This window comes from Nelumbo lutea, chromosome 7 (assembly GCF_056320005.1).
Source record: "Nelumbo lutea isolate HS-2025 chromosome 7, American lotus-T2T, whole genome shotgun sequence".
Taxonomy (NCBI): domain Eukaryota; kingdom Viridiplantae; phylum Streptophyta; class Magnoliopsida; order Proteales; family Nelumbonaceae; genus Nelumbo; species Nelumbo lutea.
Window position 1 is genome coordinate 488,728 of NC_142690.1, and position 27,649 is coordinate 516,376.

Consider the following 27,649-nt stretch of genomic DNA (forward strand, 5'->3'; position numbering starts at 1 on the left):
AAACAAACCTTGTAATTATCCAATGTGGGACAAGTTCAAAACTGGGTTTCTTTTTTTTTTTTTTTGTAAGAGAAAAACTGATTTTTCAACCAAGTGTACAGGTGCAATTTCTCATGTAATTGACCAATCAAACCCATTGGATTTAATCTCTTCTGAGATTAAAATCCAACAATCCCCCACATTGATTGATCAATTACGTAGTTCTCTCTCAATCCAAACTACTATAACACAGTTATGCATACAAAATGTGTTTATCAACTTAAACCTCTTGTTAGTATAGTTATTTCAGAGCCTTGTCAAAGTTATTGGTGGTAAGACCTTAAACCAACTACTCTCAAGACAGGCCGGAGACACCTATACACATAAAAATGTTCAGTCTCTGCAAGACTTTCAAATTTTGCTCAGTACTGTTATGGCCATGTGCTTCTTTCTTGGTTTCATGAACAATCCCGATAGCAAACCCAAACCCTCATGAGAAGCGGCACCACTTCTATGTTCACATAGGTGAAGTTCCACTATGTGCTCCGTTAATTGACACATTTCAGAACTTCATTAAGAGTTTATCTCAACCTCTCATCATAACGGACAGTACTGTTTATGTTGTGATGGGAAATTTCCCAATGTCAGTGCTAACAGTCACATTGCTGTAACTTGTTGTTACCCATTAAACCCAATACTGATGGCTTTTCAGTTCAGGTTGGGTTACCATTATAGGTGACTAAGTAAAGGGTTTTAATCTCATATCTTTGGTTGTCATTCTTATCAATTCTCTAGCTAAACCCTTTGTAAGAGGATCAGCCAAGTTTTTACTTGACCTCACATAGGTTATAGTGATGACTCCATCTTGAATTAGTTGCCTAACAAATTCATGTCTCATACTTATATGTCTGGACTTACCATTGTAGGTACCACTATAGGCCCTTGACAGAATTGCCTCACTATCACAGTAAATGGATATTGGAGGCATAGGACTAGGCCAAAATTTTATATCCAATAATAAATTCCTAATCCATTCAGCATCTTTTCCAGTAGCTGCTAAGGCTATGAATTCGGATTCCATGGTCGAGTGAGATATACAAGTTTGTCTCTTGGATGCCCAAGAGATCACACCCCCACCAATGACAAAAATCCATCCAGATGTGGACTTGTTATCTCTATTACCGGTAATCCAACTTGCATCAGTGTACCCTTCTAGTACAGCTGGATAATCACAATAAAACAAGCCAAGTTCCAAGGTTCTCTTGAGATACCCAAGAACTCTCCCAATTGCCTTCCAGTGCTCTGCACCGGGATTACTTGTAAACCGGCTGAGTTTACTTACTGCAAATGCAATATCAGGTCTGGTACAAAGCATAGCATACATCAAGCTCCCTACTGCACTAGCATATTCAAGTTGTGCAATTGTTATACCAATATTTTCTACTAATTTTATATTAGAATCATATGGTGTGTTATATTCTTTAAACCCTAAATGCTTAAGTTTCTCAAGTACTTTCTCAATATAATGTGATTGGCTTAATGCATAGCCCCTACTATGCTTTTTAACTTTTATTCCCAATATAGTATCTACTTCTCCTAAATCTTTCATCTTGAAAACAGAGGATAAGTAGTTTTTAGTTTCATTTATGCCAACCATATTTGTACCCACAATAAGCATATCATCCACATAAAGATACACAATTACTTCATAATTTCCAGTGAATTTTGAGTAGATGCATCTATCAGCACTATTATGTTTAAAACCAAAAGCTATAATGCAAGAATCAAATTTCTCATGCTACTGTTTAGGTGCTTGTTTTAATCCATATAGTGATTTAACCAGTTTACAGACTTTCTTCTCGTTTACAGGAAGAACAAATCCTTCTGGTTGTTCCATGTAAATCTCTTCATTTAAATCATCATTTAAGAAAGCAGTTTTAACATCTCCTATACTTATAAGTTATTATTCACGGGAGATGTTCCCAATGCATGGTGGATGTGCCTGTGAGGCGTCCATGTCTAAGGAGCATATCCCGTTCCGGTTGAGATGCACCATAAGGGCACTTGTGTGAATTCGGATCTTCTCTTTCTAGAGGGTTACTTATTGATCAATCAAACCATTGATAGGGCGAAATGGGATATGTTCCTAACGACCTCACACATCCCACTGTGCATTGGAAACATCTCCCTTAAATAATAACATATAAGTACGAAAAATGTTCCTAATGCACGATAGGATGTGCCTGTGAGATTTGTGTGAGGCGTAACATATTGGTTTTGAGACCGAATCATGCTTGAATGTGCCTGTGACATATCTATACTAATTTAAAAAGCATGAATAGCCTCAAGAATATTTCTATAATTTTTAAGGACAAAAGTTACCCCTCCATATTTAAATTTATTGATAAAAAATGAGGGTTAATAGGGTAATTCGTTATTAATATTAAATGAGTTTAAAAGAGGAATGTTAAGACATTCAATGCATTCAATTCTCTCTTATTAAATCCAACATTTAAGGAATTAACTTACATTCACTTTCGTTGAATCATATATTTAAAACATTTTTGTTTATTTTCATCATTAAGTTCTATTAATTAAATTCATACATAATAAATTAATAATTCCAATGACATAAAAACTTATACTTTTAAAATCTACCAAAAAAAATAGTGTTTTCATCTAGGGGTGGTAAGAAATTAAACCATTTTGGGTCAAATGGGCCAACCCATGCTACCACAATTAAATAATATAATTCAAAAATAGATAAAATGCAAAAAATATAAAAATAAAAAAAAAGAACATTTTAGCATCACATATTCGACATATTAAACAATAATATGTATGATAAATAAGAAATATTTTTATTAATGATGGAAATGGAAAGTAAAATTTAAAACCAATTGGATATATTCTCTCATTAAATCCTATATTTAAGATATATTTTTTTCATCAATAAATTCTACTAATTAAAGCCACAACATTAATTTTAATACTACAAAAATAAATATTTTAAAAAGTAATTTGAGAACAAAACAATTTTCTTCCCTCCCGGTGGTGGGTAAGCAATTTAACAATTTTGGGTCAAATAGGTTAATAAATAATGCCATAATTAAATAAAAAGAAATTAAAATAAATGCATTTTTAAAATATATAATAAAAAATAGAATTGGACATATCTCTAATATTGTATATTCATTATAATAAACAAAAATAAGTATGAAACATAAGAAGTACTTTTATTATGATGAAAATGAAATTTCAAATTTAAAATCAATCTAGAAACAAATTATGTCATAGTCAAAAATAAAACTTTTAAAAATAGAAAATGCAAAGAATCATACAAATAAAAAAATAAAGAAAATTTTGGGTACATATCTAATGTTATATATTTATAAAAAAACAAAAACAAAATATTGGGTACATCTCTAATATTATATATTCATTATATTGAACAAAAATAAGTAGTATACATAAGAAATAATTTTATCAATTCTATGGAAATGAAATACAAAATTTAATGTCAACCTAGAAAGCAAACTATTTTTCTTTTTGGGAGGTGGATTATTAGTATTTGGTCAAATGGATTAATCGATGATATGATAGTTAAATAATAAATCTTTAAAAAAATTAAAAAGTACAAGTAATCAAAAAAATAAATTAATTATGTCAAACAAAAATTAAGTGTGAAAAGTAAAAATTATTTATATAATGTAGATGAAATACATAATTTAAAACTGAACCGAAAGCAAAGTTATTTTCTTATTTAGATGATGGGTCTATTAAGGGTTAAACTTTTAAAATAAACTCATGATATCATAATTGAATAATAAATATTAAAAAAGATAGAACATAAAAAATGAAAAAGTATAAAATTTTGTTAAAAACATTTGAGAACATTTCTAATATTCTATATTAATCATATTAAATAAAATTAATTGTTAAAATAAAAATTCATGTTGTCACAATTAAATAATAAAATTCAAAGATAGATAAAATGCAAATAATATATGATTAAAAAAATGAGAACATTTTTAACATAATTTATTCGTCATATTAAACAATAATAAGTATGATAAATAAGAAATGTTTTTCATAACGATGAAAATGGAATGTAAATTTTAAAACCAATTGGAAATAAAATTATTCTCTTATGTTGTCTCATTAAGTCTTGTTCCTAAGGTATATTTTCTCATTTAATGTTATATTTAAGATATATTTTTCTCATTATTAAATTCTACTAATTAAATCCACAACATTAATTTTAATAGTATAAAAATAATTATTTTGACAATTTATTTGAAAGCAAAAATATTTTCTTCCCTCCCAGTTCTAGGTAAGCAATTCAACCATTATGGGTCAAATGGGTTGATAAATAATTCCACAATTAAATAAAAAATATTAAAATAAATAATACAAAAAAAAGAATTGGGTATATCTAAAATATTGTATATTTATTATACTAAACAAAAATAAATATGAAATGTAAGAAGTATTTTTATTAATGATGAAAATGGAATGCCAAATTTAAAATGAACCTAGAAATAAAATGACGCCATAGTCAAATAATAAAAGTTCTAAAATAAAAAAATACAAAGAAGCACAAAAATAAAAATTAGAAAAAATTCTAGGCACCTATCTAATGTTATATATTTATAAAAAATAAAAAAATATTGGGTACATCTATAATATTATGCATTCATTATATTGAACAAAAGTAAGTATTATACATAATAAATAATTTTATTAATGATGGATATGTAATACAAAATTTAAATCAATCTATTTTCCTTTTTGGGTGGTGGCTTAATGGTTTGGGTCAAACAGATTAATCGATGATATGATAGTTAAATAATAAATATTTAAAAAATAAAAAAATACAAGTAGTCAAAAGAATATATAAAAAATTATATATTAATTATATAAAACAAAAATTAAGTGTGATATGCCAAAATTATTTATATAATGTAGATGAAATATATAATTTAAAACTGATTTGAAAGCAAAGCTATTTTCTTATCTATATAGTGGGTCAATGATCCAACTTTTCAAAGAAATCCATGATGTTATAACTGAATAATAAATATTTTAAAAAATGATAGAACACAAAAAATGAAAAGTATAGAATTTTGTCAAAAACATTTGGAAATATTTCTAATGTTATATATTCATCATATTAAATAAAAATAATTATTAAAATAAAAAATATTTTTTATGACATAAATGGAATAAATATTTAATAATAATAATAATAATTGTTATTGTAATTTAAAATTTTAATATGCAATGCACGTGCATATTTACTACAAGCATTTAAATTAATTTTTAATTATATTATTATTTTTATAAATTTTTATTTTCTATTTTAACTATATTATATCTAAAATTCAAATAATTAATATAAAGAAAATTTTCTTACATGTATAACGCACATACTTAAATACTAATATAATCGTTCATGTCTTTCATAGGCATACATGACAGACTTATCACTTGGAAGTATAATCGTTCATGTGTTTCATAGGCATACAACAGACTTATCGCACTTGGATAAATGAGACTGAATCACATCACACCCCCACCATGTATTGAAAACATTTCCCATATGATAACATCATCATCTCCTACAACGTTCCACATCACATCATCATCCCCACGTATGAGTCTGCTCCTCACTAATGGGTGTCTCCCATGCACATCCACCGTACATTGGGAACATCTCTCGTAAATGATAATAAATAATTATTGGGAGACGTTCCCAATGCATGATAGGATGTGCGTGTGAAGCGCCAGCTGTGAGGAGCAAATCTGGTCTCCATCGTCACCTCCTGTAACGTCCACACACATCATCGGAAGATGTCCCAATACGGGTTCACATCTGCCCCCCCCCATACTTGCCCTCCAAAAATGTCCCACAAAACCGGAACGCGACACGTGTCATGACACACGCGCATTAAGTGAGATGCGTGCGGAATCCATTTTACGCCGCGAAATGCACCTCCGTTAATTTCTCTCTTGTCCAAAAGCGTTTCTTCTCCCATACTCCTCCATTCTACTTCGAACTGAAACTCTTGGCGTCGGACACCTTACGTGACCCACTCACCAGAGATTAATCCGGTCGAACTCTGCCGGCCGACGCCGACGGCCATACCGGCAGGAGGTAAGTACTCTGTAAGTTTTTCTCATTTCTTTTTTTTTTTTGTTTTTTTTTTCATTCGTTTTCTAACATTCAAAGATTTGAACCTGCTGGAGTGGGAGCCCCCTGATGCCATTTCAAACCCTTGGCACCCCCTGAATTCGAAAGCCCTCCAAAATTCGAAACTCTCCGGTCATAAGCAATTAAAATTCATAATGGTAAACAGTAGTTTGGAAGGAAGCATAACTGCCATGTCTAGGAACTGTTGGTGTGTTTCAACATCTTGACTGTAATAGGATATGGCTGACAATTTGTGTTGATGCATCATGGAGCAATCTACGTCAAATGAAGTTCGGTAGCAGGATTATAAAGAGAGAAGCTAGAGGTCTGAGTTCTTTCAGTAGTTGGTCCTATCAACCATTTTCTAAAACCCTCTGCAACTTGAGTAGGTTATCAGAAAAAGTACCAAAGAAATGCAGTGATATCTTCGAAACACCTTGTTTTTTGCTCATGTATGCATTTAGGTAGCTACTATGACTGGAAGAGGGATTTTGGTAATAACCAAAGACCAGTAGTATTTCTACTGTTGTAGCAAGGCAATGTATATTTATCTGTATATCTGTAGCAGTAGGTGTCATAGTGTTGTGTAGCAAGTACTCAGTAGATATATACTCTCATCAGCACTGGTGCTCCTTTAAATCTTTGCTTTCCATTGCTGTTACATGATCTCTGCAGATATGGCTTACAGGTTTAAGGCTGCATTTGGCATTCATTGTTCTAAGGACTCTTTTTTTGCGGTTAAATGAAGCCTAAGACTTAAAAATTTTTATCATTGCTGAAACCAACTGCCTCTTCAGAGACAGAGAGAGAGATCGTATTACAGTGTAGATACTAATAAAGAGAGATGGAATATTTACAAAGAACCTTTAATATTTCATAATAGAATACATGACAATCATTACAAAGGGAATTATAATCAAATTCATTTGTCGCAACTGATCTCTCAATTTCAGCAGCGTCCTCTTCTTCCGCTGCCTTTGCTCCACCACTGGATCAGAAGCCAGTACTGGTGGTGCAGCAGCAACAATATAATCTTATCTTCTTTTCTTTCTCTTGTAAACGAAGCCGTCGTCATTGCACAGTTCCCACTCCTCCTCCCAGGCTGTTCCAACTATGGCCAAGCGCCTCAAGTTAAAACTCAAATTCTGGAGAGTTTCGAATTTTGAAGGGCTTTCGAATTTTGGGGGTGTGAAGGGTTTGAAACGACGTCAAGAGGCTCCCACTCCGGCGGGTTCAGATTTGTGAATGTTAAAAAACGAATGAGAAAAAACAATATATATATATATAAGAAATGAGAAAAACTTATAAAGTACTTACCTCCTACCGGTATGGCCGTCGGCGTCGGCCGACGGAACTCGACCAGGTTAATCTTTGGTGAGTAGGTTACGAAAGGGGGCCGACGCTAAGAGTTTCAGTTCGAAGTAGAATAGAGTATGGGAGAATAAACACTTTTGGGCAAGAGAGGAATTAACGGAGGTGCATTTTACGGCGTGAATTGGGTTCCACACACGTCTCGCTTAATGCGCGTGTGTCATGACACGCGTCGCGTTCCGGTTTTGTGGGACGTTTTTGGGGGCAAGTATGATGACGGGATTTGCCGGTTTTGTGGGACGTTTTTGGGGGCAAGTATGATGACGGGATTTGCTCTTCACTAATGACCGCCTTACATCTTCCGTGAATAATAACAAAGAAGAAATGTTTAGTAACGCTACCACCTCAGCACCATATCAGCATTTGACGCAATAAACGTTTATTGGCTTCAAAACTATTGTTTGGTACGAACGTTTATTGAAAAAACGCTCATAAACGTTTTATCATCGGTTTTCGCGAAAGGAGCCGTTGGAGGAAGCGAAAACCAACGGCTAGCCGTTTCACGAAACGCACCTCTGATGTGGCGATGATGTGTCATCTGACGTAGCGTTTTAAGTTTTTGATCCGGTGCAAAGCGGATCTACCTTTCCACAATAAACATTCTTTTTCGGAACATAGTGACGCCGATCAGAGGACACCAGTAAGTTCGCCGATCAGAGAACACCCATTAATCCCCCCGGCAAGGTGTTTTTTTTTTTTTTTTTTTTTTCCCTAAGGAATCGTGATATCTCTCCTTGTTTTTGCAGCTCTGTAACCATCGGCAAGGTGCTTCGTCCGCAGTTCTTCGGCTTGGGAATCGTCCGCCGTTCTTCAACGGCAAGGTGATCGTTCTTCGTCCGCTATTCTTCGTCGGCAAGGTGCACTTCTAACTTCTAATTTCTAAGTTCTTCGTCCACCGTTCTTCGTCGGCAAGGTTCTGCTCTGTTTTTAGTTCGGTGTTTTGCTTGATTTTAGGCTGCTCTGCAACACTTAAAACTTTCCCTGATTTGATTGCTCTAGTGGCTCAAGAAATTAAAAGATGATAAATCTCTCAAAAAGCAAGATAAAACTTGTTAGCAACTTAGTTGGAACTTGGCTGAGAGTTAAAGACACCTCTACCAAAATTTAGAACAAAACCATACTTATCCAACACTGCAGATCCTGCTACTACCTTACAAATTGTCGTTTATCATCTTCACCTTTCTTCCTTCCATAAGGGTTGGTTTCACTAAACCCACTTCATATAATACGAATTGTATGCTAATATATATGATTTGTATGTGACGAAGGATGATTTTATCCAACCTATGAAAAGGTGATATTTAGACGCTGACTCAGCATGAGCGACAAACTAACGTTGAAGCCCAGTGCGCCCAGGTGATGGGTCCATGAAACAGTTCGCTATGTTACAATTCACGAGGGGAGGAGTCCGCTGTGACACGAACTTTGGGTTCCCCGTGCTATCTTTAAAGAGATGCTCCGAGGCAATAGTAGCTCGTGAGGTAAAGTTATTAGCTCGCTTGAGCTCCCTAGCGAACGAGTTATTCTGAGGACCAATTCCATCAAGGGTGATCCTGGAGTATTCCAAGCTCGCCACAAAATAGCTCACAAACGAACCGCACTAGCGCTCTTCAAGAAGCTTCCGACTGACAGACTATACCGGTCAAACTGCGCCATACCCTCTACTGACGGCGCAGTCCCATTCCTTTCGATAGTCTGCATCCACGTCTCTCAACAGGCAAAGGCGTGCCTGCCACTTTGGAAAAGTGTCACTCTCCTGGGTGAAGCGTACGCCACAACGGCCACCTGCGCAGCCCTGACCGGTAACGGCTGTGGCAGGAGCCCAGTGGCGGTTATGCCCGACCTAATGTGAGTGTCCCTATAAAAGCCATCAGGGCAGAAGAGAAACTTCTTATTGAATCTCTAACCTCGTGAACATAGTGATAACGCGCTATCCTCACTCTTAGCCTTTCGTCTTTCCCTCGCTTCTACCGAGTACTGACTTAAGCATCGGAGTGTCCCCGCTGGGCATCCCCCTAAGGGATTCTTCTTATTCTTCCCTGTCTCAGGTGTCTTCGAGGAGCCACACGAGTGCCAGCTAGGAGTGACCGGATTGCGCCTTCACTCAATCTTCTGCTAACTTTGAACCCCTACAGTGAGTTACACGCATGAATTGAAGCCCCGGAGTCAACACACCAGGACACAGAAGTAACTAACATATTAGTTTATATGACACACGTTTTGTCGTTACCTTTCTTAGATTCCATGTAGGCAGGATAGTTCCTCTTCCAGTGGTCCGTCTGCTTGTAGAAGTGACAGACATCAGATGCATTGTTCTTCTTCTGCTTCTTAGGTTTGGTAGTTTTCTTCTATGGCTTCTTTGCCTTCCTCTGGGGAGTCAGGCTCCTCTTCCTCCGCTTGGTCCGCTGTCTCAGGAGACAGACCTTTCATAGTAATGCTGTCAAGGTTGAGTCCGAAGGACTTCTTCCGAACCAACCACCGGCAAAGCTTAAACCCCGAGCGATATGAACCCGAACCATACTCCGCCTGGAGGTCCTGAAATTCCTGGGAGTCTTTAAAATCCCAAACCGCTTTCTCTCGCTCAGCCTCCACCATCTAATCAAAGTTTTGAGTCCGATTTAGAAGAGTGGACTCCAAGTCCTGCACCTACTGCCTGAGGAGCTCCCTCACTGCCGCCATCCTCGACGATTCCTCTTTGTAACGTTTGCTCTCTTTAGAAAGTCGGGCAATTTGAGCCTCCTGGTCGTGGATGAGCAGCTCCTGAGACACTCCCCATGCGGGTGTGATGGAGCTCGCCCCGAATTCGGTCGAGCTTTCCCTAGAGCTTCTGGTTGGTAGCCCGCTGGTCGAGGGCGTCGACGCGATGGATGCGCGTCTGGAGAGCTATGACATGGATGGTGGAATTCACCTGCCAACGGAAAAGAAGATCAAAGGACAACAAAAAAGGGCAAAACAAGAGAGAAAAAGGAAAAAATGTCACTTACCACCATGCAATGGGCAGAGGCGAACGCGGAAAGGTCCCCAGGCTCCATGTTTCCCCACTGAGCGACCTCGTCATTAGTGATTGCCTTCCGGCTCCTCCGGCGAGCCACCAGATAATCTTTTACCCCTTCCCAGTTTCCCACTGGGAACCGGGGGTAAGGACAGGGCTGAAGGGGATTACAGGGAGCCTCCCCCGGCTGAGCAAGCTCATTTCCCCAGGGTTAATCCCACTACTAGCCCCCTCAGGAGGGAGCATCGGAACCTCGGGCAAAGGAGAGGGTAGAACTGGCTCGGCAGACCCGAACTCAGTACTTCCCGAAGGGGGGGTTCGGTCGGGGCGCGTTCTCTTTGCATGGCGCCTCTGGCTGCCCGAGAGAAGGCGGCGCGAATCGGCACTGGACATGATGGCTACTAAAAGACCACAAGATATTAGTCCAATAAAAAGCAAAATACATGTGTGCACAATATTGTCACAAGGCACCACGTGACCTAAAAGGCCAACCTACCCGGACTTAAGCCTGCCTGCACGAGCTTCTCCTCGGTCAAGTAGTCCGAGCAAAGGAAGCCTACCGACGCCCAGGACAACATTGTTTTCTGAATTTCAGGGTCCAACTCGGCCCCGGGGTCCTGGATGGCGCCCCTCCAAGCAGTGGGGAAGGGCCACCCCTTGTGGTTATAGACCACAAAGTAATCCTGCTTCCATGCAGGAATCTTATTCGGCAGCTCGTACAAGAGCTTATAGCTGCGGCGGGGAGAGAGGTAACAAAAGCGCCTCTCTGGAGGAACCCTAGGAGCAACGTTCTTTATACAAAGGATAGGGACAAAAATATCAAGATCCAAAGGAAGGCAATACTCGTAACACAGGGATATAGTCCCAACCATGTTTCGAATGGCATTGGGATGAAGCTGGTCAGTGGTGACGTTGAAGTGATTTAACACCTCCACTATCAAGGGGTGCAGGGGGAGACGCAAGCCGGGTTCGAGTTGTTCCTTAAAGATTACTATGTCATTGGGACCATGCTCCCAGGGAAGTTGCTAGTAGGGAGGCTGTAAACCAGGTCCCTAGGGAGGTGAAAGTAGCGGATCAGAGACCTGAGTCTCTCCACTGTCATCAAGGAAGGGCCAAAGGTATCAGGTTCCCTCCCCCTAGAAGTAGACGCCATGTCGCCAGAGGCCTCCCGAACCTCCGGAATCTGCTCCTAGGCTCCCCTCGAGCTCGAGGGAGCATCACCATCCTGGCTATCGCCCCTGTGATAGGTGTGGTATGGGTACCCAGACATGGCTGACAGCGATTGGAACTCACCAGAGTAGATGGAACAGAGCAAATTGAGGAACTTGGGTAGACTAGGTGAAGTGCACGACCTCAGAAACCAAAGATAGCAAGATGGCGTGGGAGAAAATAGGGCCCGAGGGGGCCCCCTATTTATAGTCTCCACCCTTTCAAATTGACGACCTAGATCAAAGCAGATCCAACGGCCCGCGGGTGCCTCGACCGCATGCCTTCTAAAAACTGAAGGCGATTGGCGACACGTCTTCCACAATTAAGGTAGTCGCAGCCGCACAACGTTCGGAGTTACAAGCCACCTCAGCGCGTTTTCGGAATCCGAAAAGTCAGGAAAAATAAGAAAATCTCTTGATTCCCGCAAATTCATTTAATAAGGGCAATCAATCAAGTTTGAATTTCGGTCAAATCAGTCCACGCGCTTCATAGACTCCCCGTGCCAAGGTAGTACCTTAGCTCAAGGAGTGGGGCAAATGATGAAGAATGATTTGACCCAACCTATGAAAAGGTGACACGTAAACACTGACTCAGCATGAGCGACAATCCAACGTTGAAGCCCGGTGCGCCCAGGTGACGGGCCCACGAAACAGTCCACTACGTTACAGCTCAAGAGGGGAGGAGTCCGCTATGACACGAACTTTGGGCTCCCCGTGCTATCTTTAAAGAGATGCTCCGAGGCAACAGTTGCTTGCGAGCTAAAGTTATTAGCTCGCTTGAGCTCCCTAGCGAACGAGTTATTCTGAGGACCAATTCCTTCAAGGGTGATCCTGGAGTATTCCAAGCTCGCCACAAAATAGCTCGCAAATGAGCCGCACTAGCGCTCTTCAAGAAGCTTCCGACTGACAGACCGTACCGATTAGACTGCGCCATACCCTCTACTAACGGCGCAGTCCCAGTCCATTCGACGGTCTGCGTCCATGTCTCTCAGCAGGCAAAGCCGTGCTTGCCACTTTGGAAACGTGTCACTCTCCTGGGTGAAGCGTACGCCACAACGGCCACCTGCACAGCCCTGGCCGGTAACAGCTGTGGTAGGAGCCCAGTGGCGGTTATGCCTGACCTAATGTGAGTGTCCCTATAAAAGCCCTCAGGGCATAAGAGAAACTTCTTCTTGAATCTCTAACCTCGTGAACATAGTGGTAATGCGCTATCCTCACTCTTAGCCTTTCATCTTTCCCTTGCTTCTACCGAGTATTGACTTAAGCATCGGAGTGTCCCCGCTGGGCAGCCTCCCAAGGGATTCTTCTTATTCTTCCCTGTCTTAGGTGTATTCGAGGAGCCACATGAGTGCCAGCTAGGAATGACCGAATTGCGCTGCATCAACATGCATCTTTAGCAGACTGGTGCAAGTAATGGTTGTTTGTTACTAGATTCTCCTGCATCAATTTCCAGAGCAATTGCAATCCCTCCACTTTATTGCTAACTACCAAAGAATTACCAAACATACAAGAAGCAACAGGAGAAAAGAATAACATTTACATGAAGAGAAGAAAAGAATAAGAAACAGGGAAGGTTTGTTACTAGATTCTCCTCCACTTTAGCTGACCGCAATGAATTAAGAAAAAAAGAAGAAGAAGAAAATAATAAGATCATACTAAGATCTATCCATCAAATTCATCGCCCCATCCCTAAAATAATGCAAGAAACATGGAAGGTAGTTTTCTTGTTTATGAAAAATGCTAAACCTTAAGATAACTCAGAATTTGCAACTCCTCTGGTATCAGGAAGAGCAAGCCATGACCTTCTGAACCTTCTGAGTGAAATTTGACCGATTTACATGAAGAGAAGAATACTGTCACTTTCTTTGACAGGTGTCTATTCATGCAGTCCATCATTAGTGGCTTAACAGATTGTGAATTAACTCTTCTGATTACACATAAACTGGTGATTGTGAGCCATCAATAATTAAAGTGATTCACATGTTTGTTTTGTGATTGAATGCTTCCCATCCCCCGTAATGGTGCTATTTTGATCTTCTTCTTTTAAGATTTTAAAATTCATAAATTATATAATATACATCAATAAAATATGAAAATCAAAGTGAATGTATTTTGGACCGTTGGATCTGAAAATTAATCATTAAATAAAAGCATATGTAATTTGAATGATTGGATTGATTAATGGATCTTATTACTTATACATTAAAGTGAAAATGTCACACTGAAACACTCATATACCTGTTTCTTGAAACATGCCACCAAACAACGGAATATTAGAAAATATGCTGAATTGTAAAAAGGTGTTTCTTAAAACACCCAAAATAGATTCAACCAAACAATAAAATAAAAAGCCTTTAAAGTGAGCATTTATTAGATAAACCTTTATCTAATAAATGCCCATCCAATAAACATAAACGCAATCAAACACATGTTAACTACGAGAAATGTTCCGATGCATGATAATGTGCGTGTGAAACGCCTGTGAGGCGCCAGGTGTGAAGAGCAGATCCGGTCTGTGGGGGCAGATGCGAATCCTCCCAATACACGACGGAGAGTTGTAGGACGTTGTGGGGGACAGTATTGTGGGGGCTGATTTGAACTCTGGATAAATGTGACTAAACAGTTAAAATAAAACAGCGGGAGACTTGACAGTTGACACCGGGAAAAATTTAGCTCCAAGCCATTTTTTTCTTTCTTTCTCGGTTCGACCACGCCCCGACGGAGACGCCCGTCTCTATCAAAGCAACATTTTATTATTCTGGGGTGGGGACCGGGCGTGTCGCTCGTCTACCTCTCCAGTCTTCTCCCACTCTTAGTCGCCGACACAGACAATAGAAACTCGTTATTATCAGGGCTCTATTTTTCTCCAATTTTTTCCTTTGTATGGTAAACCCTAGAAGCAGGCCTGTATTTCAAGGTACGTTTTCATTCTATACGTATAAATTTTTTCTTTATTGGTTCCAATTTATTTTTGTATTTCTTGTTCTTTGTTTGTAACTGTTAAGCACCAATATGCTCATGAACTTTGCTTCGAGAATTAGCAGCCTGTTTCTTTGCACAGCTTTATTCGTTTTGGGTTTTTAATTTTATGATTTAGTTTTTTAGTTTTTTTTTTTTAAGTTTTAAACTGTAATCCCTCGGGGAGGGGGGGGGGGGGGGGGGAGGGGGGTTGCTGGGGTTTATCAAGCTATTGGGTTGGAACCATTGTCGGACTATTACATTCTCAGTCAGCTTTTGCCAATTCTACTCTCTTAGTTTCTTGTAGATGACGTTTTCTGGGGGCATTTTCCTTCTTTGTCAATTTTCATTCAAATGAAGCTTCTTCTACTCCTTTATAAGAATGATATCTAGAATTGCACATTATTTTGCAATTGACCTATGTTTTGTAAATTTTATCTTTTATTCCCTTTATATCTACACTCACTGTGATAGGTGAAATTCTTGTACAGGATGAAGGGGTATTTCCTATGATTGAAATTCCATAAAGAAGAGATGGCTGTTCAGGAAGCAAGCTGGAAATTGGATCCTAAGGTTAAAAAGGTTCAACTATTAGGCTGTAGTTGAACCCTTGCCGAGAAAATGTTCCTGTATGGATCTTCTTGCGAGATGGGAAGCTGTAAAATTTTCATTTTTGGATTGACAATCATTGTGAAAAGTTAATATTACTTTTTCTAGGTTAGTTCTGGAGGTCAGATATTTTGTCATCCTTGTGTTAGATTTTCCATTGAACTGTTTTTGATCTCTCCCTCTAGTTTTAATATACACACTTTCTGCTTGGCATGAGGCCCATGCCTATCTGAAAGCCACCACTTAAGACAATAGTGCCACTTAACTGCTGCTACCAGAACGATAGCTAAAACGGGTGCACTTTGTTGTGTGGCCGTTGGGCCACATGGAGGAAAATCAAATACAGGAAGAAGAGCCTATTCCATGGGTCACAATGAACCTTGGTGGCGAACAAACTCAAGCTTCTCTCCTCCTCCATTGTGGAGATGGGATCGTCAATTCCAGTCAGATGGTTCACCTCATTGTTTGTATGAAGCCCCACTAAATGGCTCATCATTATCATCAAATAGTAAAGGAAGCAGATGCAGGGCGAGCAGTGACCAGTACACCGACCATTATCACTCTGTGTCAGATGGTGTGTTTTCCTATTTCGGAAGCCCCTCTGACAATTTCCAGCTCCCTCAGTAGACACCACTAGTACAGAAATCTAATTCTGGTGAGTTGGCTACCTTACCTGTGGGAGTTAATTTAAGCTTATCTAGTCTTGTTCTGTTTGAACACGAGTTCTTTGCTTGAAAAGGTTTCTGCTTTTGAATGTTATCCTTCTTTGTTCTCTCTCTGTCCATGATTTTTTATCTTTCTTGATGGTAAGTAATCACTAATCACACATGCTGACATGCCCTGTATCTCAATGAAGTGGTGAATATTCAGGCCTACATTCAAGTCATCCTTGTTTATCTAGTCTTGTTCTGTTTGAACACGAGTTCTTTGCTTGAAAAGGTTTCTGCTTTTGAATGTTATTCTTCTTTGTTCTCTCTCTGTCCATGGTTTTTATCTTTCTTGGTGGTAAGTAATCACTAATCACACATGCTGACATGCCCTGTATCTCAATGAAGTGGTGAACATTCAGGCCTACATTTAAGTCATCCTTGTTTATGGGTTTTTCTGGTCATGGTTTTTGAGGGCTAAACGATGATTCTAATTTGAGTGATAACTAATTCCAGTGCCAGACTGTCATCAAGTCTGCATTGTTTTTAGAAAAGTTTTATGATGCATGCTTCTGCACTTCCGTATGTTGTGACTGGTCTTTCATTCTGCATAGTTATTTTTGCCACTACCAAGGGATGAGCAAATATTGCATCTTGGACTCAAATGCTGAAGGTTATGTATTCATGGATTTGACAAATAAATCTACAACTTATTGGATGTGATCCGTGTTGACCTATGCCGTATTTTCAATTTCTTATTATTTTGTATTGGTAAATACTAAGAACGTTATCAATAATAAATTTTACATGTAAAAAACATTAAATCATTAGTTTCATGAGAAGGCATAACTTCTTATCATAAATTTCATTATTCAATACATAATATAATCAAATCCATTCATCAAAGCAGCATGCAGTTTTTAAAATCACGAATTTTCATATGGCAAGAATTCAAACAAATAAAGAAAGCAACAAGTCAATATCATAATGAATCCAAGCAAATGAGGATTTCTACACACTGTATTCAAGCAAATAAACAAAGTAATGACACAATATTGTCAATGATCACTTTTCTTGAAAGGTGAGAAACCCCCATTGCCTCTAGGCATGCGATGACAATTATAGTGAAACAAGAGATTGTGAAAAATAAGCAAGGTGCCAACCAGCTGGTTAGTAAGGTCTCCTGCTGGTCGTAGTGGAGACTTGTCGAGTCCCGCCTGCACTTGGGTTGGGGGATGGGCTACCCCCTGTTATGTAGTCCCTTGAAAACATATAAAAAAAAGAGATCGTGAAAAATAATGAAACTAAAAACACAAAAGCACATAAAAATGTATAGAATATAATAATGGAATGTGGACTTCTACATTACAATAGATAGAATAATAAAAGTTTTTTTTTTATTTATTTATACAATAATAGTACTGTTAATGCTGATAAAAAAATAAATTACAGAACCAAAAACCATGACCAGAAACCATCCTTGCTTAAGTGTCACTTTGATAACTATGAGGCTATGCTAGGAGATAATGGTGTATTAAGAGTTATGTGGAGAAGTTAAGTTTTGACATTGAATACTGTATCACAATTTTCATAAATGGCTAAATAACTTGAATGCCATGTAGAATATAGAATTTATTGTAAAATCCACCACTTATTTAATCTGATTAATCTTAAAGAATCAAGTTTGTTGTGTCATATCATGGCTATTCAGCTATTCTATGATCTAGTCAACTTGCTGGGTGACTACTGTTGACTCTCTTCCTTTGGGTGATGGAAATTCCATACTTTTACCAGAGTATAGGAACAGAAGATTGGATTCTACTTCCATTGGTTCTTATTTGGTGCCTATAAGAAAAGAATTGTAGATAAAGGGATAGAGTAATTATAATGATGACATAGGTGTTGAGATACATGGGAACAACTGATATTGTAATCGCACAGGGTATTTGCAATCTAAGAAAAAGAAGTTCCTATCATTGTAATAACAATTGTAGATAAAGAGATCAGAGTGCTGAATACAATTGTAGATAAAGGGATAGAGTGATTACAATTGATATTGTAATCACACAGGGTATTTGCAATCAAGTACCCTAGAAATACAATTTATGAGTGCTGAATAAAATGAAAGTTTATGGCTTATCCCCGTATATTGCCTATGTGGGATTTACTCAGCATTAGAAGATGGTGGTTGGAGATAACATGTAAATTAACAAATGTTTTAATGAATTTTCTTGTGTCATCTTGATATATTGCCACCTTTAACATCATATGTTGTTAGATACAGATGTGCTCCAGATTTTGTTGTACTTAAGAGGTTTCCTAGTCTAAATTTCTTGTGTAGTCCATTCCCTTCACTGGTTCACTTCCAGTGCATGTTACCTGGATACAGTGTGATATGGTATAGGATGCACGATTTTTTATACTAAAAATAGAAGTATCCTACACAATGTGGCACCCTTGTATAGGTATCTGGGTATCACATATTGCAAGTTCTACATGAAGATATTACTTTTCAGCTGTTTGTCTGGAAACATCAGTCTGAGGACTTGGATGCAGAACATCACCTACCATCCAGACAGAATAAGCAATACTTTTGATTTTGACCACCTGTTCAGTGGACTGCTTTGGAAAATTTTCCATCATCTAAAGGAATATTTTTTTTATCAATAACAGGAGTTCATTAGATTAATAAAAAATATGTAGTTACAACACTCTAGAGAGAGATAAAAAGGCCTAAGCCAGGAGGACAACAAAGAAAAAATTACAGAACAGCCCAAAACATTTGATCCCTTCCCACCCCCTGCTTTGCCAAGGCATCAGCAAAAGCATTTTGCTGTTCTCTTAACACACTGAAAATGGATTTCTAGCTCTCTAGTTAGCCACTTAATCTTCCTAATCTCATTGGAAAATTTCCAAAGTCCACTCTTTTTTTGTAGCCAGCTTAACACCAACTTTGAGTCCCCTTCAACAACTAGCTTTTGTATATTCATTTCCTTAGTCTTCCTTATCTCCTCCAATACAGCATAGATCTCAGCTTTAAGAGAGTCCCCAACCCCAATGGGACCTGAATACATTGCAAGCACCCCCCCATTCTCATCTCTGAAGACCCCTCCTTCCAATAGACCTGGATTACCTTCACTACTAACATCAAAGTTTAGCTTTATAAAGCCACAGGCTGATGTTGACCACACATGACAAATAGAAGAGCGAGTAGGAGCAGAATTTGCCGCCTCCATCCAGCTATTCATCAACATGTCTATAGAAACATCAACAAACAAGTCCAAGGATTTTAGCCAGTGCACCACTCTAACTATTATTACTTCAACAAGGCTTAATTTACTTCTTTCATTTTCAAAAAGCGTTCTAGCATTTCTTTCCTCCCGTAGGGTCCAGCAAATAGCAGCCCTCACAGATCTCCACATAATTCATCCCCTTTTGTTTGGCCATCGAAGGAACGAAGAGCTAAACAGGCTTTGAATATTTGGCAGTGGGGGTCCACTTGCAACCAAATAAGGAAAGAAACCAATCCCAAAGATCAGCAGCAAGGGGACAAGAAATTAATAAGTGGTAGGAGCTTTCACCATTAGCCTTGCAAAGAATGCACCAATTACGAGACAAGCACCAAAAGTGCCTTTTTCTTTGGAGTAAGTCACATGTATTACACCTTTAAAGGAAGACTTCCCAACAAAAAACTCCAATCCTTGGAGGAATTGGCTCACCCCAAACATCCTTAAATGGAAAAATTTGTGCAAAATTATTGATCGAAGGCAAGAGAGACTTAAAGAAGGAAGCACAAGAGAAGGTCCCAGAGGGAGCTAGGGTCCATAGTTTCTTATCCCTCTCAGAGGGGTCCAACACCACCCCGTTCAAGATCTGAACCAGATTCAAGACATCTTCAACCTCTACATCCCTTAGGCCTCTTCTAAACCCCAAATCCCAATCAAGCCCAAAGTAAGACTAAGAAGGAACTAGAAAATTGGACACAACCTTGCCTTTATACCTAGAGAGGGAAAACAAGTAGGGGAATTAGTCTTTCAAAGGTACCTCACCCACCCAAATGTGCTCCCAAAATTTTACCTGATTTCTAGAGCAGAGGTCATACCTGATGTGCTGTAAAAAAGAATGAAGAATGGCATGTATTGATTTCCAAGGAGAGGCACCATTAGACTTTGCTAAAGTTGCAAAGTCCCAACCATCATCTGTCTGACCATGAATACTTAGAATTACCCTAGTCTACAACTTATCTTTCTCACCTTCTAACCTCCACAGCCATTTCCTCAACAAAGCTTCATTTTTCTTCTGAATGTTGCCTAATCCTAACCCTCCATCAGCCCTACTTTTAGAAACCAAATCCCAATTCACTGTGATCCTTCCTCTCCTCCCCCGTTCCCACAAAAAGTCCCTCATCAACTTCTCCAAAACCCTACTTATCTTCACTGGAATCTTAAAGACAGAAAAGTAATACACAGGCAAACTAGCCAATGTAGACTTAATCAAGGTAATTCTGCCACCCAAAGATAAGTGATTCTTCTTCTAAAAGGCCAATTTCTTAGTAAACCTATCACTCATAGGACTCCAAAAGCTCTTTCCTCGGATTATCCCCTAGAGGCATCCTTAAATAGTTCATAGGCCATTGAGACACCACACAACCCAAAGTTTCAGCCCTCTCCATTATATCTCTCTCCTCCATATTGATACCCACCATGCAACTCTTATCAAAATTCACCTTCATATTTGACATTTGTTCCAACACTTGAACCACCAACTTCATGTTTCTGGCCCATCTCACATCCTCCCCCTCATAGAACAGAATTGTATCATTAGCAAATTGTAAGTGGGTGATAGAAATCTTGTCTTTTCCAACCCTCCACCCCCTAATAAGACTTATCGAATCTGCTCTCTCAATTAGTCTCCCCAAGACTTCTACAATCAAGGTGAAAAGGAAAGGAGAGAGGGGGTCCCCTTGTTTAATTCCCCTAATAGCCGGGAAGTGATCCACTACAGTTCCATTTACTAGAATGGAATAATGACAAGACTCAATACAACCTAGGATCCAATTACACCATTTCTCCCCAAAGCCAGAACAGTCCAACACTTGCATAAAAAATGACCAATCAACCATGTCATAAGCCTTTTCTAAATCCATCTTGCACACATAGTTTATCTTCGATAAATAACAATAGTTTAATCTCCAAAAATTATTAAAAATTTATAGTGAAAATACACAATTATTGAAAATATATTGATAATGAAAAAAATACAATAATTACAATAATTACAAAAATACAATAAGTACTAAAAATATGTTAACTTAGTCAATAAATAGTATAATCTCAAATAATAATTTAATCTCTAATAAATATTAATTAGTCAATAAGCTATAACAAAAGTACAATACATACTATAAATTAAATTTTAAAAAATTCAATAATAGTAGTTTAATCTCTAATAATTATTGAAAGTTATATGTTAAATAGCAAAACAAAATAAATGTATACATAATCATTGAAAATACATTTATCACAAAAAACAATAAATAATTACGAAAACACAATAAATATTAATTTTAGTATATATAATTATATAATAAATACAATTTAAGAGTTTAAAAATATTATTAATAAATATTAATGCTTTTGAAAGTTTTTTTCTCGAATTATTACTTGATATAAGTGAAATTAGTTATTTACAATATTATGTAAAAATATTAAATTATTATTAATTTCAATATTATGTTATAATTCTTTTTCTAATTTTTAGATTTTTTTTAAATTAATTACATAATTTCTTTATTTTAACTATTTAAAATATTTAGTTATTTAAATACTTAAATAATATGTAAGATATTTAAAATTTAATGTGTTAATTTTTTATTGAATTTAATTATCCATAAAATCATAATTTATACTATTATTACATAATTTCATATTAATTTTGTAATATATTAAATTATTATTAATTTTAATATTATGTTATAATTATTTTTCTACTTTAAAGAAATTTTTTAAATTTATTACATAGTTATGTTATTTTAACTATTTAAAATCTAGTTATGATAAATATTTAAATAATCTATAAAATTTTTATTTATTTTTTGTTATTTGAATTTTATTTATTTGAAGCTATTACATATTATTAAATATTTGAAATTGATAATCTGGAAAAATATAATTTAAATTTTTAGTACATAATTTCGTGATATATTTTGTAAAAATATAAAATTATTATTTTTTGTTTTTAATAAATATTTTAATGTTATTCTATAATTTTGTTAGAATATTTAAATAATTCTTACATTTTTAATCCAAATTTTATTTAGATAGATATAGATAAAAAGTAGGGGAGAGGATAAATAAGAATTAGAGATAATTTAGGATAGGCTCTACTAAATTAGAGATAATTTTGGAGATAAATAGGAATTAGAGATAATTTAGAAGATAAATAGGAATTAGTGATAATTTTGGAGAAAGTGGGGGAGGTAGTTTACGAGAAATTTTAGGAGACTAGATTAATTATGTTTTGGGGAAGTGCATTTCATTGGTTGTTTAATCTAATCAAAATAAGGAATGATTACTGTTTTATATTTTTAAAACAAAAAAAAAATATAAAAGATAGAGAAAATAGATAAATAACTTCTCTCAAAGGAGAGCTATGCTGACATGGGTGGACCAATTTTAATATATATATATATATATATATAGCAGGATACATGGATATCATACGATTTTATTGCTAATGCATCAACCAATTTATCAAAAAAAAAAAAAAAGATAATGCATCAATTAGGAGTCCAAATATACATAACATATGGACTTTTGATATTTTAGTTATTATATCAATTATTTTTTAATTTTTACATTAACAAAAATGTTAACCAAATATTAAATTCTCAAATATAAATTAGGATAAATTTCTTAAACTACCCTTGTGGTTTAGTGAATTGATTAAGTATGCCCCTATTGTTTGAAAATTGTCCAACAATACCCTTACTGTTAATGTTCTGTCATAAACTGCCCACAATGCGATTACATGACTTGTATTTTTAAAAATTCCCAACTTACCCTTTTATGTTCGAAAGTGCCCTCGTTTCGGAAAAACGAATCTGTCTAAGTACCTTGTTTACTGGTATCAACCAATACCTTGCGTCAACGATCTCACAAGGAAGGCGAGCCAGTGCTTCTTTATGTCCAAATCGTACATCAGGTCGTAGAGGTCATCATATCGAAGCCCTATAATGTATAGAAGAAATCAACTGAATCAAATCCAGAAGACAAAATAAGGAGCACTAACCAGAAGAATAAGAACCCTAACCGTATTTCCTGAGGCGTTTGGAGAGGGCTTTCATATGCTAAGTAGTGAACCAGTTCTTTGATGGATTTAAGAAGGATTGAAACAGGGACGAATCCATGACTACTAACTTCTCTCTCTCTCCCCCCTTTCCTTTGTTCTCTCTCCCTCTCGCCCCTGTTTCATCACCGCCGCTGTTGCAATGGATCTCTCCACATCTGATCCCTCTCCCTCCCTCTCTCTTTCTTTGTCCCCTTCGTTTTCTCTCTTCCCCATTCCCTTCGTTCTTTCTCCCTCTCGCTCCTGTTTCATTACTGCCTCTTTTGCAAGTTGCAGCAACGACGGACCCCTCCACATCCAACTTCTCTCCCCCTCGAGCAAAATAGGGCTCCGCCTGGCTTCGACGGTTGCAGTAGATGGAAGGATTTCTGGAGAGATCCTTTCCATTGGAGAAGTTACTGGATCTGTCAACTGATCTCTTCTTCTAAGTCTCTGTAGCAACAACAGGGGATTTTTTTTTGATTTCCTGTCAGATTCAAGGGAACCAGCTCCTTCTACCTTCTTCACCTCCTCACCAAACTTTTGCCGTTTGGAAGTTGCACTTCCGTCGTCGCATGCAACAACGATAGTGCTCAGTCTCCGGCATTCAGTTCAGATGAGTGAGCCTGCACATATGCAAAACAGTGGACAAAAAGGTAAATTTAACTTTCGATCTTAGGTTTGAGTTAAAGGGTAAAATGGACATTTCAGGCATTCCGTTAGACAAATTTGAAACAGTAATGTACATTTAGTCAATTTGATAAATCATAAGGGTAGTTTAAGCCTATAATTAACATATCAATTAATAATTTTTACGCTAACAAAAAAGTCAATAACCTTGCCCTTGAGTTATCGATGGTTTGGATTTTATTTAAAATTGCAGCCCAAGTTGAAAAAACCACTTTGACATTCCTGTCTTTCAAATCCATTTCCAAGGCACATCCTGCAAGGTTGTTCAGGTTGAGGGCTTCGACTGGACTGGACGGTGAGCATTTGCATTTGGGGGAATTGGAGGTGGGGAGGGATCTGCGACACTCTTGCAAGAGCATGTTGGTGGAGCTTTAGCTTGACTTGCTATGAAGGAGTTACCAAACGACCTGTTCATGCTTTGAAGGAGTTGGGACAGGTTTTAAATACGTGCCACTTTCTAAAGGATTGCCATGGGTTTCACACGTCATAATGAGTTGTTGTAGCCCGACATTTTTAATCGATAGTTCGATACTATTATGTTACTGTTGGTTTCGAAGTTGTATTTCCTCGTTATAGGAGTCTTCGTTTTTTAGTAGGATTATTACTCTCGAATTAAGATACTTCCTCTGAAAGGGACAATAATTTGGATATGAATTTATACCACTAGAGTCATAGTTGAACTTGGAAGCTTGATAGTTCAGAGTGTACGTATGAGATCCTACAAGTGACGTTTAGAACTTCAGATTATTTGTTTCCGTTGTATTCTTTTCATAGGAATCCTTTCTATATTTTCTGCTATTATTCTCTTCTTTATTGCTTTCAAGTTCTTTAATACTATCGGTAAGTGTTTTTTGCTGGATTTTCTGCTATAAATTCCTTTTTAGATTCTATTGCTACTTTGCTTTGCCGCCTCACATATGAGTTGCGTATTAAAGAGGGATGCCAAGCGTCTGCCACAGCGGATTTGCAAACAACTTCATCCCTTAAAATATTAAAAAGAAAAATATCGAGATCTGCCTTCTTTGTGGTGGCAAAGTTTGAGCAATTGCACAGCTAACAAAGGGTTAATTTGTTAATTTTGATTAGGGTCAATATCTGCAGCTTCTTGTTTTCCGCAGTCTGCTGAGGTGAGTTCTTGTCTACACGTTACCGTGGAGTTGCTTGAGCCTAAATTTTATTCTGATTATCGTTTGTTTGCTTGTATGTGAAATCTGCTTGTAGAGGCTATTTATTGGCGGAGCATCTGCAGCATCCAACAGTTTTGGGTCCCCATCTACCTTTTCTGAATCTAGCCACTGGGAACCTACTGGCAAACAGCCAATCTCTTCCTCCTGCCGGAACTTTTCCAGTCGGTGCTCTTTCATGTTAAAACCAGTTTACCCATTAGTGTTCCGAAACCCCGTGCCAGATACTGATCCTTTTGATTCTACAGATAAAAACAGCACAAGTAGGTTGATACTTGGTGAGAATAGAACTTCACCATCTGATTGGCCTAATAACAGTTGTGGTCTCTTGCATAAAACCTTCATTGGGTTTCAGAAAATGGAGGCTTCTCCAGAGACCAACAAGAGATCAAGAAGGGAGGGGTTCAGGTTGAGTAGTGCCAGTAGTTATGACCTAGCATTTGATGGAGAAGGTTTTGATATGTCAGAGCACATTGATAAGGAATTTAGATGGCCAAACTGCAGTAGAGGAGATCAGAATTGTGGACTTTGTGGAAGGCTTCTTTGGCAGAAGTCCCCGTGGAGTTCGCGGAGAATTGTCAGTAGTGGTAACATGCCAATTGCTGCGGTGCTGCATTGCACCCATGTATTCCATGCAGAATGCTTAGATCAAACGACACCCAAGACAAAGATTCATGACCCGCCATGTTCCTTGTGCCTGAAAACCAGTGGTGTGACTGATGATGAATCTTCACTGATTTCAGAACCATTGCAAATGGGTTTGAGATCGGTGCGGAGGAACCAACAAGTAGTGATCTCTGATGCCCTTGGCCTTGGGAACAATAGTGGTGGTCTCTCTTCAGATGGTACTGGAGGTAGTTCGAGAACAAATCAATCTCTGCCAGTGGCGCAGAGTAGTGGTTCTTGGGTAAAGAGTCATCTTAAAAAGCATCTCATCAGTTTCAAAGGGAGGAGAGGCAAGGGTTCCTTCGGCACAAAGCATTCAAATTTCAAATAGAATTGTTTATTTTCTCATCCCTCTTTTTTAATAGCCGATGATAGAAAGAGTGCTTGTACTCTTGCACAGTAAAATATGATTCTCTGAGTTTGCAAAGTCTTGAAATTTATCACCTGAGATTTGCACGCAGCCGGCTTGGTATCGTTGAAAGAATCAGCTCTGAACTCATTTCCAATTTATTTTTGTTTCGAGTCTCATGTAATTGCTTATAATGTAGAGTTATATGAAGAAAGGTTAATATTGAGTCCAAACTGCTATGGAGAATGGAATGTGGGTTAATTTGACGCTCTTACAAATAGGTGAAGTGAAAGCATCTTGTCGAGGGGTTGAATTGAACCATTGTGGGTTATCACGTAGATGGTAGCCAGTGATTGAATTTGACCCGCACACGGCACGCACAAAACAGAACCAGAAATAATGTCTTATGGCTAGCCTAGTAGCCTTGCCTTTGGTGTTTGGTTTGATTTGATAAAAATTTAGAAACATCAGGAGAGTTGAGGTTGAGTTCTTTGAAGGATTTTGTGAAATTTCTTAAAAACTTTCTCTTGTTTTCTATCAAAATTTAAACCTAACGTATAGGACATCCATTGCCCCTAGTGTGTTGGTAAAAGAAACTTCACTCATCCCGTGGACAGTGTATTTACAGAGAATAAGTGGCCGTACGTTGAGATTCGAGAGTCATGTGATTGGTATTGGTAGAATGGTAGGTCATCCTTCGAATTTAAACGGTGGGGTGGAGCCTTAATTATGAGATCATCGGTGATCTATTTTATGGAGGCTTGTTAGAGCCATGGGCATTGATCTTTGTATTGACAATTAAAGCCTAGGTAGTAATTAAGGCTGTGTTTGGTTGCAGTGCACTAGTATAAAGGCATGGGAGTGCGTGAAAAAAAAAGCAAATTCTCGTTTAATTTTATTTTGGGTTTTACTTTATTTTGCTTCATGTCTTAATTTACTTCATTTGCACTACCATCAAATAAAATAAGTTAAAATTTGAAACAAAAATAGGTCAAAAATTACATTCAAATCATTTTCATTGCCATAATTTTGAATCACTTCAAATTTATTTAGATTACAACCAAACACAACCTTAGGATTTGGGCCCATTGAACAAATTTTCAATCAATTTTTTTAGCCAAATTCCCAAGCAAGTTACACCCCTAATTTTGGCATTATTATATTAAGGAAGTTAAAGCCATGGTGTTTTAGTACCAAACTCAAATTACAGTAGATTTTTTTTTTACCTCAAGCTTAAAACTAATGATACATACATTTAAATACATATAATTATAATTATATGCACACACATGCACCACACACACACACACACTATATATATGATGTAGGCTCACATGGCTCGGACCAATATCATGCACGCATGCGACAGGCGACGACGCTCAAGGTGGACCCAATGAGGGTGCACACAGAATAGAGGTCGGCACACGACCCGAAGCCAATGGTGTGGCCGCACGTGACAGCCTAGATGATCGTGCTC

At 37.5% G+C, this 27,649-nt stretch overlaps 1 protein-coding gene and 1 long non-coding RNA gene across 4 annotated transcripts; one reads left to right on the top strand and one right to left on the bottom strand.

Annotated features, from left to right (window-relative positions):
• Nucleotides 1-8,165: 8,165 nt before the first annotated feature.
• On the top strand, nucleotides 8,166-26,405 carry LOC148844464 (uncharacterized). 3 transcript variants are annotated; one of them, XR_016102533.1, is made up of 5 exons: nucleotides 8,166-8,183; nucleotides 8,290-8,400; nucleotides 15,193-15,965; nucleotides 25,060-25,100; nucleotides 25,195-25,292. XR_016102533.1 is itself a non-coding variant. In XM_088955999.1 (3 exons), exons 1-3 carry the CDS (start codon nucleotides 23,900-23,902, stop codon nucleotides 26,152-26,154), a joined length of 1,041 nt encoding a protein of 346 aa, XP_088812125.1. In that variant the 5' UTR covers nucleotides 22,722-23,899; the 3' UTR covers nucleotides 26,155-26,405. The 3 variants fall into 3 exon arrangements, 1 of the variants encoding a protein (XP_088812125.1); XR_016102532.1 differs by lacking the exons at nucleotides 8,166-8,183; nucleotides 8,290-8,400 and adding an exon at nucleotides 14,327-14,660; XM_088955999.1 differs by lacking the exons at nucleotides 8,166-8,183; nucleotides 8,290-8,400; nucleotides 15,193-15,965 and adding an exon at nucleotides 22,722-23,939 and having other exon boundaries at nucleotides 25,195-26,405.
• Nucleotides 16,875-23,158, bottom strand: LOC148844465 (uncharacterized). Its single transcript, XR_016102534.1, has 2 exons — nucleotides 23,019-23,158; nucleotides 16,875-17,218 (listed from the first exon to the last, which is right to left on the bottom strand). It is a non-coding gene; the product is annotated as an uncharacterized LOC148844465 (long non-coding RNA).
• Nucleotides 26,406-27,649: the final 1,244 nt, after the last annotated feature.

Excerpts from the sequence above, each read along its gene's own strand:
- LOC148844464 (XM_088955999.1), top strand. The coding sequence starts at position 23,900 with ATGAGTGAGCCTGCACATATGCAAAACAGTGGACAAAAAG. Across the intron at positions 23,940-25,059 it reads GCAAAACAGTGGACAAAAAG|GGTCAATATCTGCAGCTTCT; the intron begins GTAAATTTAACT and ends AATTTTGATTAG. Across the intron at positions 25,101-25,194 it reads GTTTTCCGCAGTCTGCTGAG|AGGCTATTTATTGGCGGAGC; the intron begins GTGAGTTCTTGT and ends ATCTGCTTGTAG.